This window comes from Ahaetulla prasina, chromosome 4 (genome assembly GCF_028640845.1).
Source record: "Ahaetulla prasina isolate Xishuangbanna chromosome 4, ASM2864084v1, whole genome shotgun sequence".
NCBI lineage: Eukaryota > Metazoa > Chordata > Lepidosauria > Squamata > Colubridae > Ahaetulla > Ahaetulla prasina.
Window position 1 is genome coordinate 11,258,061 of NC_080542.1, and position 12,944 is coordinate 11,271,004.

At 46.4% G+C, this 12,944-nt stretch overlaps 1 protein-coding gene across 9 annotated transcripts in view; it reads left to right on the forward strand.

The window, feature by feature from the left end:
- The window catches only part of CHD8 (chromodomain helicase DNA binding protein 8), a 132,692-nt gene that overhangs the window by 59,754 nt on the left and 59,994 nt on the right, over window positions 1–12,944 (forward strand). For all 9 annotated transcript variants that reach the window (XR_009154843.1, XM_058180335.1, XM_058180339.1 and 6 more), the window contains 4 exons: window positions 2,546–2,601; window positions 4,732–4,849; window positions 4,981–5,064; window positions 11,009–11,146. Coding sequence is in view for 8 of the 9 variants with exons in the window: in XM_058180335.1 (XP_058036318.1) it covers window positions 2,546–2,601; window positions 4,732–4,849; window positions 4,981–5,064; window positions 11,009–11,146 (396 nt within the window). In the remaining variant the exon portion in view is untranslated. The remainder of the gene's footprint in view (window positions 1–2,545; window positions 2,602–4,731; window positions 4,850–4,980; window positions 5,065–11,008; window positions 11,147–12,944) is intronic.

A 12,944-nucleotide genomic window follows, 5' to 3' on the forward strand; every position in this document is an offset into this window, starting at 1 on the left:
AGCATTGATAAATTCATTATCAGTCGATTGCAAAAGCCAGGTTGACTGGGAATTATTATTATTATTATTATTATTATTATTATTATTATTATTATTATTATTATTATTATTATTATTATTATTATTTATTCGATTTTTATACCGTCCTTCTCCCGAAGGACTCAGGGCGGTGTACAGCCAAGGTAAAACAAACAGTGCAATATACAATTAAAATACGAATTAAAAAACTTATTACATAATTGGCCTAAAAACTTTAAAACATATAAAACTAAATACCCATTAAAAATTAATAATAAAAATTTAAAACCAATAAAATTTAAGCCAGCCCCGCGCGAATAAATAAATGTGTTTTCAATTCGCGGCGGAAGGTCCGAAGGTCAGGTATTTGACGTAAACCCGGGGGAAGTTCGTTCCAGAGGGTAGGAGCCCTCACAGAGAAGGATCTTCCCCTGTGGGCCGCCAGCCGGCATTGCTTGGCGGACGGCACCCTGAGAAGTCCCTCTCTGTGTGAGCGTACGGGTCGGTGGGAGGCATGAGGTAACAGCAGGCGGTCCCGTAAGTACCCAGGCCCTAAGCCATGGAGCGCTTTAAAGGTAGTAACCAAAACCTTAAAGTGCACCCAAAAGACCACAGGTAACTAGTGCAGTCTGCGCAGGAGTGGTGTTACACGGGAGCTACGTGAAGCTCCCTCTATCACCCGCGCAGCTGCATTCTGGACTAACTGAAGCCTCCGGGTGCACCTCAAGGGGAGCCCCATGTAGACAGCATTACAATAATCCAAGCGGGATAAAATGGCTTACATCCTATGACATTACCTCTAGCAACACAAAACATCAGCATCTGCCTAACCCAGGTCCTTGGGAAGGATTCAGTAGGTGGATAAAAATGCCAAATCCAGTCTGAAGATCTGGCTGATGGCAACTAAGCATAATTTGCAACTAAAAGATGGGGAAGAAAGGAGCAGGATGTATAGGGGGCGAGGTGGGGGTCTTGTCTTAACCTGTTAGCCACCTCCAGCATGATGCACCCTTGGCCAACTGGCAGAGCCAGGTCTTCAATTCTTTTGTGTATTTTACAAAGTAGTGCTTTAGCGGTATTTAGTATAGAAGTCTAGTAAGTCTAATAACAGATAAGGAGGTGCTTCTTCCAGAACCTGTGGCAGGAGTTCTTTTGTGTTTTTCAAGCTGAGTTTGATAGTGGTTGTGAATCCAGATGCAAAGACTTGTGTTTGAATCATGTTCTTCTCCTTGGGATATTGTATCCAGTTTTGGTCACCACAGTGTAAAAAGTTGAGAGGTTGTTGAGTGCAGAGAGGAGCAACTAGGATAGAATAGAATAGAATAGAATAGAATAGAATAGAATAGAATAGAATAGAATAGAATAGAATAGAATAGAATAGAATTTTTTATTGGCCAAGTGTGATTGGACACACAAGGAATTTGTCTTGGTGCATATGCTCTCAGTGTACATAAAAGAAAAGATACGTTCATCAAGGTACAACATTTACAACACAATTGATGGTCAATATATCAATATAAATCATAAGGATTGCCAGCAACAAAGTTACAGTCATACAGTCATAAGTAGAAAGAGATTGGTGATGGGAACTATGAAACGATTAATAGTAGTGCAGATTCAGTAAATAGTTTGACAGTGTTGAGGGAATTATTTGTTTAGCAGAGTGATGGCCTTCGGGGAAAAACTGTTCTTGTGTCTAGTTGTTCTGCTGTGCAGTGCTCTATAGCGTCGTTTTGAGGGTAGGAGTTGAAACAGTTTATGTCCAGGATGCGAGGGGTCTGTAAATATTTTCACGGCCCTCTTCTTGATTCGTGCAGTATACAGGTCCTCAATGGAAGGCAGGTTGGTAGCAATTATTTTTTCTGCTAACTAGGATAGTTAGGGGGCTGGAGGCTAAAACATATGAAGAATGGTTGTAGGAATTGGGTATGTCCTGTCTAGTAAAAAGAAAGTGTAGGTGTGACTAGATAGCAGTCTTTGAGGGGCTGCCACAAAGAAGAGGGGGTCAACCTATTCTCCAAAGCAACTGAGGACAGGACAAGAAGAAACGGATGGAAACTAATCCAGGAGAGAAGCAACCTAGAACTAAGGAGAAATTTCCTGGCAGTTAGAACAGTTAATCAATGGAACGGCTTGCCTCCAGAAGTTGTGGGTGAGGTTTTGAAGAAGAAATTGGACAACCATCCAATGTCTGAAATGGCACAGGGCAGCACCCCCCAACCTTTTGGTCCCCAGGGACCGGTTCCATGGAGAAAAGTTGTTCCGCAGACCAGGGTGTTTGAGTGTGCTGTTTTGCATGCTGCCAGCAGCCCGCAGATGGAGCTTCGTCCTGTTTGCTCAGCCTGGTTTCTGGCATGCCGCAGCCCAGGAACCCTTGATATAGAGTCTCCTGTTTGAGGACGGAGTTGGACTAGAAGATTTCCAAAGTCCCTTCCCACTCTGTTATTCTGTTTATCCTCTGTACCTGGAACAAATCCCCTCCCTCTTCAGTTCTCTGATTTTGTTGATTTCTTTCCTCCACCGGCAGCTACCCAACGGGCAGTACACAGAAGCAGAAGAATTCTTTGTGAAATACAAAAACTAGTAAGTACGCCACTCCCTTTCCACTTTCAAATACACTCACCGCTGGGCTGTTTAATAGAAGGGGTGTGTCAGGATAACGATTTAAGAGCTGACCAGCTGCTATGATGATGTAATGCTGGGAATGAGTCAGCAAAGTTTTTGGGCGGATATCACCTTAAGAGCCTGTAATAAGAAGAGGCCCTATTGGGCCGTATCTCTCCGTGTGTGCATCCGTGCTGTAATTGCTGATTGCTGTTCGTTTGAGGTCTGACTAAAGTACATGTAAGTATATATTCTTTGTAGATAAAACAGCTATTTAAATACAAACTTATTTACTGTATTTGCTCCTGGGTTGTCTCACATAGTCACACTGTGTGCACTCTTGACAGGGTGAAACGCAGATCCCCCGTCTGTGTTGTAGGGAAAGGATCATTGTACCATTGTTTCCCATCCGATCAAAGTAATGGCCCAAAACGCTAATGGAATGCTTGGATTGGCCCAGTTTGGGAAAAGAACGAAGTTCTGGAGCCAGATCTCTCTTAGGGTTGAACTGCGGGATCCTTGGTGCTTTGTGAGCTTGGTTATATTCTTGCAGTCGTATCATTCCCCAACTAGGTAATATCAGCATTGATGTTAACACAGTACGGGTGATCCTCGAGTTACGACCACTGTCGAGCCCCTAAATTCCTGTTGATAAGTGAAACATTTGTAAATGTTTGTCCCATTTTACAACCTTCCTTGCCACCATTGTTAAGCGAATCACTGAGGTGGTCAAGTTGAAGCCAAGCGAACCTGGCTTCCCCCTTGATATTTGCTTGTCAGAAGGTCACAAAAGGGGATCACGAGACCCCAGGAGACGGTGACCGTCATCAACATGAACCAGTGGCCAAAAAAACATCTGAATTTTGATTATGTGGCCATAGGGATGTTGCAACTATCATAAGTGTGGAGGAAAACTTGCTTTTTTCAGAGATGTTGTAACTTTGTAACTACACGAACTGTTAAAAGTCGAGGACTACCTGTACCTACATCAATGTTGGCGAACTTTTCACGTTCTCGCGTGGTGACCCGCGTGCCAGGAGTGGCACGGGAAACCGTCCCATGCTAAATGTGCGGCTTCGCCAGCTCCTGTCGCATTTGTGCGCTCAAACGCGTGCCGGCCAGCTGGCTGTTGCGCGTGCGATGCCGGCGACCCCGGAAGTATGGCGATCTATTGCACATGCGTGCGACGCCAACCCGGAAGGCCAGGTGCTGGCTCGCGCATGCACGATGGACCGCCACACTTCCAGGATCCGCCGGCACCGCGTGTGTGATGGCCAGCTGGCCGGTGTGTGTTTGAGCGCAGGGACGCGACGAAGAGCCGGCGAGGCCACGCATTTGGCCCGGGACGGTTTCACGTGCCATTTCCGGCACGCGTGCCATAGGTTCGCCAACACTGACCTACATAATTGATGGCGTTACGTCAGTGGTAGTCAACCTGGTCCCTATCGCCCACTAGTGGGCGTTCCAGCTTTCATGGTGGGCGGTAGGGGTTTTGTCCGATACTGAAGCACTTTCCTTTTTTTTAATTTAATTGACTTTTTTAAAAAAAATCATAGCATTATTTAAAAACATTTTCATTAGGTTTTCATAAAATTCCCCGAGACTATTTAATTTTCTGAAAATATACTATTTGTATTGCCCGCCATAAGTTTAGTTCACATTACATAAGTGGAACTAAATGGTGCTATAGTGCAACCGCAAACAAAAGAGCCTCGTCCCAGAATAGCTCGCGAATCTCCCCCCACACCACCCAGCTGTAACAGACAAGCAGAGCTGGTAGCTGGTGCCCCCCAAACCCAATCCACGATGCGCAAGAGGCATGCGCAGATGACGATACACGGCGCATTACTGTGGAACCGGTGGGCGGTTAGAAATTTTTTACTACTAACAGAGATACAAAAGTGGGCAGTAGGTATAAAAAGGTTGACTACCCCTGCGTTACATAGTTGGGTAATGAAACATCTGCAAGAAAACCCACCAACCTGAAAGAACGGCAAGGATCCTACGTCTTCCCAACTATGATCCAATGCTTTCTTCTGGATGCCCATCATTTACAATACCGTTCTCTCTTCTTTTCTCCCCGACTCTCTGTTCCAATTCTTCCCCAAGCTCTTACTTGCACTGTGAATGGGCCACCATTGCTCAGCTGGAGAAGGACAAGAGGATCCACCAGAAGCTCAAACGCTTTAAGACCAAAATGGCTCAGATGAGGCACTTCTTCCATGAGGTACCCATGATGATAGAAACCTAAGCAGACTCGGAGGCTAAATTGCTCAGCTGGCCAGTGGCTTGTTTGATCCCAGTTGCTGTTAACTCCTGCGGCAGTCAACGCCACCTCACGCTATCCTGTCTTTTTAGGATGAGGAGCCTTTCAATCCAGACTACGTGGAAGTTGACCGGATCCTGGACGAATCGCACAGCATTGACAAGGACAACGGGGAGGTGTGTGGGTACTTTTCAAATTAATTGGTTGGGGTAGAAGTTAGAACATGCACATAGCAAAAGCAGACTTATATACCGCTTCATAGTGCTTTAAGCGGTTTATAGAGTCAGTGGGTCCTTGAGTGGCTCAGACTGCTAAGACAGTCTGTTATTAACAGCAGCTGCTTGCAATTACTGCAGGTTCAAGTCCCACCAGGCCCAAGGTTGACTCAGCCTTCCATCCTTTATAAGGTAGATAAAATGAGGACCCAGATTGTTGGGGGCAATAAGTTGACTTTGTATATAATATACAAAAGGATGAAGACTATTGCTTAACATAGTGTAAGCCGCCCTGAGTCTTCGGAGAAGGGCGGGATATAAATGCAAAAAAAAAAAAAAGTGTATCTCAGAATTTCTTGCAGTAATCACATCTAGAAAACACATACAGGTAATTGATTCAGCAGGACTCATTAACTTCTCTTCATATACATAATAACACATGAGACATATATACAATACCAAGAGTGGTTCTTCCAACGTGGTAGTAGTTACAGGCAAAACACAGGCTGAGGAGAGAATAGTTTCAGTTCCAGCAGCAGACTAGTTTGCAGCTTTTGCACAGATTCAAAGCTTAGCCATGCCCAGCCTACAAATTGTTTCAGTTTCCAAACAGTCCTCATTGGCTGACCCAGTTGCCATGCCTATTCATTGGCTGACCTTGTTACCATGTTTTCCCAGTCATAAACTCTCATACACACTGACAGTGTATTGCCCCCAAGAATCTGGGTCCTCGTTTTACCAATCTTGGAAGGATGGAAGGCTGTGTCAACCTTGAGCCAATCAGAATCGAACTCCTGACAGTCAGCAGAGTTAACCCGCAATACTGCATTCTAACCACTGCGCCACCGTGGCTCTTAAATAAGATACATAAATACCAGCTGCCTAATGAGAAAACAATAGCTACCTAAAAACTTCAGAAGAACCAAGTTGGATCTGACTGGGGGCTTTTCTGTTCTGGCATTCGGAGTCACACGGTTGGCCAGCTGGATGCATTTGTACCTAAAAATCAAAGGCCGAAAACTCCATTCCTGGCCATCACAAATGCAGATTTGCCCCTGAAAGATTCGAAAGGTAACAAACAGCCGGTTAATATTGGTAGCCGTTGATAGCTCCCTGCCAAAATCCAAGCACGATTTGCAACCCTTGAGCAGAGAGTCACAGTTTCCCAGGGCTTCCCCCTCCTTCTTGAGACAACCTGTGCTTTCCTTACTCTGCTGCCTCTCTGCTCAGGAACTAAAAATCCTCCCTGCTAAAACCTAGACAAGATTTTCAGTTCCTGAGCAAAGAGACACACGTGCTTAGCCCGCGCAAGACCTCTTCCACCCATCTGAGATACCCCGACTCCATACCTTACTGCACTAGCTCTCTGCTCTCTGGATTTTGGCTCCCTCTCATCTCGGGGGCTGGTGGGATGAAATAATTAAGCTGAAATCTTCAGAATGTCCGATCTTTCTGCACTCTACCAAAAGAGTTCAGCTCCCTTCAAGAGTCAGCCAGCTGGCAGAAACGAGAGGGAGTTGTTTTTGCAGGCAGCGGCAGCTTTCAACCTTTCCTGCCAGCTTCCCCATTGAACTCCTGGGGACGCCAGCGGAGAAGTTTGCAAATGGTGATTGTATATGATCGTAGGGCTGTTAGCAGCGGTGAGATTCAGCTGGTTCGCACCACTTCGGGAGAACTGGTTGTTAAACTTTCTGAACAGCTTAGTGAACTGGCTGTTGGAAAAAAAATCATTAAAGCAGAAAACCGGTTGTTAAATTATTTGAATCCCACCACTGGCGGTTAGTAACTGTTCATGTAATAATTTAGTAACTGGTCATAGGGCGCTTAGTAAAGTTGCCAAGCACGCAGATCATAATCATAAGGCCATGGGAGTGAAACATTTTGCATCAGCCATCATTAAATGAATGATCACGAGTTGAGGACTACCTGCATTGAACTGTACCACCAATCATCTCTCATCTGCAAGACTCAAGTATGTTTTCCTACTGGGTTTCCCCGAAAATACGACCTACTCAGAAAGTACGTCCTATCTTGATTTTTACATCTGCGCCCAATATAAACCCTACCGCCAAAATAAGCCCTAATTAAGACCCCACCCACTCTAGGGTGCACGGGTAAAAATTAAACTGGGGAGGTGGAGCTGCCCTACTACTTCAGAGCTGGGTTTCAGCAGGTTCTGACCAGTTCAGGAGAACCGGTAGCGGAAATTTTGAGTAGTTCGGAGAATCGGTAGTAAAAATTCTGACTGGCTCCGTCTCCATCTATTCTCTGCCTCCTGAGTCCCAGCTGATCAGGAGGAAATGGGGATTTTGCCGTAATCTGCCCCTGGAGTGAGGAGGGAATGGAGATTTTACAGTGTCCTTCCCCTGGATTGGGGAGGGAATTGGAGTTTTGCAGTAATCTTCCCCTGGAGTGGGGAGGGAATGGAGATTTTACAGTATCATGGCAGCATCGCCTGCCATGCCCACCAAGCTATGCCCACCAAGCCACACCCACTGAACCAGCAGTAAAAAAATTTGAAACCCACCACTGTACTACTTACCTTCGGACAGGTGCAGCCAAACCTCGCACACCTCAGACCATTTCTTTTGCAGCCAGCAAGGCTTCACTGAAGGCCTCTGTAGCCAATAACGGATCAATCCGGAGGTCTGTTATTGGCTGCAGAATCCTTCAGGAAGGCTTGTTGGACGAAGAAGTTCCTGAAGGCCTCTTGTAGCGAAAAAGAGGCGGGAGCGACTGCACGCAAGTGAGGGCAGTCAGTGGACAACATCCCTTCCCCCCGAATATATATATATATATATATATATATATGTTTTTGTAGGTATGTTGTGTCTCGCCCGCTTTCACCGCAGCCGGGGCCTTCTTATCTGCTTCCAAACGCTGAGGAATGTCCTAGTATGCCTCCCGGCCCCAGCCCTGGCTCCATGCCCAGACAGGCTGAGGAGGAAGAAGTACCTCCAGCCCCCAGCTCTGGCTCCATGCCCAGGCAAACGGAGCAACTAGACCCCTCCCCCTCCCCCACAGCATGTGAACCTGAGGAGGGTCAATTACCAACAGCTGCAGACTGGAGTGACCCTCGCTTCAGAAGAATTGATAGGCAGTGGCGACAGAAGGAAGGGAGGGGCAGGCCTGGATAAGTGCTGAGTCACGGAGCCACACCCCATGGCCTATATAAAGGATCTGCTTTCTGGCATTCTCTGAGTCAGGCAAAGTCTACCTTATCTTGCTGAAGTCACTTTCTGGTCTCCTGCCTGCCTTGAGAACTTTGCTAGGACTTTGGCAGAGCTGCAGAGGCACGCCTGATTCGGATTTCCCTGACCCGGTCGTCAGCAGAGGAGTGGGACACGACAGGGTATAGGTATGTAGGTCTTGGCATATTCCGGTCTTTTCCCGTGTAAGGTTGAAAGTATCTAGGCGACGTTTCGACGAGGTCCCACTTGTCATCTTCAGGCTGCTGTTTTCGGCTTCGTGCTGGTGCGAGCAAAACATGGTCGGAGCTGCCATCTCTCTATAAATAGTTGTGGGGAGGTGTAGAGTGCTGGCTTTGTTGCTGTAAGCGGATTGGTTGGCTGTGTTGTTACATCTCGGTTGGTTGGTGGAGTTGATATTTGCAGATTGGTCAGCTATTTCGTAGCATCCTGTGTGGGTGTGGTCCTAGCTGTGTGCCCATTAGTCTTAACGACCTGGGTAATGGGCTGTGCTGCAACATCCTGAGTTCTAGTGCTGTGACATCCTGAGTACTGGCAGCTCCAACCATGCTTTGCTCGCACGAGCACGAAGCCAAAAACACCAGTCTGAAGATGACAAGTGGGTCAAAACGTCGCCTAGATACTTTCAACCTTACACAGGAAAAGACCCGAATACGCCAAGACCTACATATACAAATTTATATGCATGGTTTTATTAGGCTGTAAACCGCCCTGTTTAGGCTGTAAACATGTTTTGCTATATTTATTTATTTATTATTTATTTATTTAATCACATTTATATACCGCCCTATCTCCCAGGGGACTCAGGGCGGTTTACAGCCTAATAAAACCATGCATATAAATACAGAATAAAACACCAGCTTAAAAAACTTATTAAATAAGGCCAAATATTAAAAATTGCAATAAAAATAATAAAACCCCATTAAAACCAAATTAAAATTTAAAATTCTAGTCGAGTCCTGGGCAAATAAATAGATGTGTCTTAAGCTTGTGGCGAAAGGTTCGAAGGTCGGAAAATTGACGAAGACCTGGGGGAAGTTCGTTCCAGAGGGTGGGAGCCCCCACAGAAAAGGCTCTCCCTCTGGGTGTTGCCAGTCGGCACTGCCTGGCTGACGGCACCCTAAGGAGTCCCTCCCTGTGAGAGTGCACGGGTCGGTGGGAGGCAATCGGTGGCAGCAGACGGTCCCGTAGATAGCCCGGCCCTATGCCATGGAGCACTTTGAAGATAGTTACCAAAACCTTGAAGCGCACCCGAAAGGCCACAGGTAGCCAGTGCAGTCTGCGCAGGAGAGGTGTCACATGGGAGCCACGAGGGGCTCCCTCTATCACCTGCGCAGCCGCATTCTGGACTAACTGGAGCCTCCGGGTGCTCTTCAAGGGGAGCCCCATGTAGAGAGCATTGCAGTAATCCAGACGAGATGTCACGAGAGCATGAGTGACCGTGCATAGGGCATCCCGGTCTAGAAAGGGGTGCAACTGGCGAACCAGGCGAACCTGGTAAAAAGCTCTCCTGGAGACGGCCGTCAAATGGTCTTCAAAAGACAGCCGTCCATCCAGGAGAACGCCCAAGTTGCGCACCCTCTCCACCGGGGCCAATGATTTGCCCCCAACAGTCAGCCGCGGCTGCAGCTGACTGTACCGGGATGCCGGCATCCACAGCCACTCTGTCTTGGAGGGATTGAGCTTGAGCCTGTTTCTCCCCATCCAGACCCGTATGGCCTCCAGACACCGGGACAGCACTTCGATAGCTTCGTTGGGGTGGCCTGGTGTGAAGAAGTACAGCTGAGTATCGTCAGCGTACAGCTGGTACCTCACACCGAAACCACTGATGATCTCACCCAGCGGCTTCATATAGATGTTAAACAGGAGGGAGAGAATCGACCCCTGAGGCACCCCACAAGTGAGGCGCCTTGGCGTCGACCTCTGCCCTCCCGTCAACACCGTCTGCGACCGATCAGAGAGATAGGACACATTTTTATTCCCTTTGTGTGTATTGGAATGAAACAATGAAACAAAAAAAAAAGGCAGGAAAAAAAGCAAATTGGAAATAATGTCACACAAAACTCCAAAAATGGGCTGGGGGGAGTAGTATCAGAAAATTATATATCCATGGAAAGATAATTTAATCAAGAATCTAAGGCAATAACTTCTATGAAGGATTTGCTATTAGAATAGCAGTTACAGTATAAAGAAGAAAAGGGAAATGCGTAGAAAAAACGAGATATACAAAAATTATCACCATGTCAGTTAATACTTAGCTGGGTAACGTTTTAGCATGACTTACGGCCTTAGAACGTCTTTCCATGAGTGAACCAAGTCTTTTAGTTCTGCAGCTGTTACAATGTGAAACCAAGATTGAATGATTGCTTCTATCAACTGGGTTTTATTGCTGGGTCGCTTCTGATTAACACGTTTCTTAAGTCGATTCCATCGATTTTCAATTGGGTTAAGGTCTGGGCTATTCCCAGGCCATTCCAGCAGTGGAATAGGATTATCTTGAAACTTAAAAAAAAAAAGTGTTATTAGCCATCAAACCTCAAAAATACACTTTTTTCCCAATAGGTTTCCACAATTATAGTATGGTAGAATGTATGGTAGAAAAGCCATTTGAACAATCAATGAACAACACAAAAGCTGTACTCTCATCTTTCCCTCTTTGTCTCTCTCTCTCTCTCTCTCGCTCAAACATTGTGCAGCCGGTGATCTATTACCTGGTAAAATGGTGTTCGCTCCCTTACGAAGACAGCACGTGGGAGCTAAAAGAAGACGTGGACGAAGGGAAGGTCCGGGAGTTTAAACGCATCCAGTCCAGGCACCCTGAGCTCAAACGGGTGGTGAGTGACAACTTTCTTCCCTATGCTCTAAAGTCCTGGGCCTTATCTGCCGTGCTAACTTAACCTTCTGGTTTTGTTGCACTAGTATTCTGGAACCGAATTAGGGACTCGGCGTCTTAGCCACTGAGCTTGTTGATCGAAAGGTTGGCGGTTCGGTGGTTCGAATCCCTAGTGCCGCGTGTAACGGGATGAGCTCCCGTGACTTGTCCAAGCTTCTGCCAACCTCGCAGTTTGAAAGCACATAAAAGATGCAATTTGAAAATTAGGGACCACCTTTGGTGGGAAGGTAACAGTTTTCCGTGCACCTTTGGTGTTGAGTCATGCCAGTCACATGACCACAGAGACGTTTTCGGACAGCACTGGCTCTTTGACTTAGAAACAAAGATGAGCACCGCCCCCTAGAGTCAGGAACGACTAGCACATATGTGCAAGGGGAACCTTTACCTTTTATTCTGGAACTGTGTCTGTGTTTGGATACCTACTCCTTCACATCTGCAGGCATATTTCTGACTCTCCTTGGTACTGAAAAAAGAAACCTTAACTGAGCTCTGGTACCTTCTCATTATTGCAGGACGGGGAGCAAAGAAAAACAAAAGTTCATTGCAGATTTAATAATCGGTAGCTTTTGTTATTATTAGTGGTATTCCCTCCGGGCTTTTCTTTGAATTGAGTTTATTCTAGTCCCACTTCAGCCATGAAAGCCGGCTAGGTGAGTTCTAGTCCTGCTCTAGGCATGAAAGCTTTCTGGGTGACTTTGGGCCAATCACCAGGAGACTGTGAGTTTTGGTCCCGCCTTAAGCATGAAAGCTAGCTGGATGATTTGGGGCCAATCACCAGGAGACTGTGAGTTCTAGTTCCACCTTAAGCATGAAAGCTGGCTGGGTGACTTTGGACCAATCACCAGAAGACTGTGAGTTCTAGTCCCGCCCTAGGCATGAAAGCTGGCTGGGTGACTTTGGACCAATCACCAGAAGACTGTGAGTTCTAGTCCCGCCCTAGGCATGAAAGCTGGCTGGGTGACTTTGGACCAATCACCAGGAGACTGTGAGTTCTAGTCCCGCCCTAGGCACGAAAGCCGGCTGAGTGACTTTGGACCTATCACTCTCTCAGCCAACTCATCTCACAGTGTTGTGGGGAAAATAGAAGGAGGAAGGTGTGTCGGATATGGTTGCCATCTTGGGTTATTTGTAAAAATAATACTCTTTCCCTGAAAATAAGTCCTATTTTTTTGAACTCCAAAATAAGCGCTTGGTCTTATTTTCAGGGAGGTCTTCTTATTTTGGGATGTGTTGAGCAAGACAGGGCTCCTCTTGCCATCTTACCTGATTTCCAGCTCTGTCTCCCTAACCCTAACGAGAGGAAATGGCGGGGACCGGCTGCACATGTGTTTAAATATTGAAGGGTGGGGCTTTTTTTAGCACATGCACTCAACACCCGGTTGGGCTTATTATCAGGGAATGTCTTATTTTTGGGGAAACATGGTAAAGGCGAGAAAGAGAGAGAGAGAGAGAGAGAGAGGAGGGAGAAAGGAAAGAAGGAGAGGGAGGGAAGAAAGAGAAAAGATAGAAAGAACGAAAGAGAGAGAGAGAGAGAAGTAGGGAGGGAGGAAAGAAGGAGAGGGAGGGAAGAAAGAGAGAAAAGATAGAAAGAGAGAGAGAGAAAGAGGGAGGGAGGAAAGAAGGAGAGGGGGAAGAAAAAGAGAAAAGATAGAAAGAACGAAAGAAAAGAAAGAGAGAGAGAAGGAGGGAGGGAGGAAAGAAGGAGAGGGAGGGAAGAAAGAGAGAGAAAAGATAGAAAG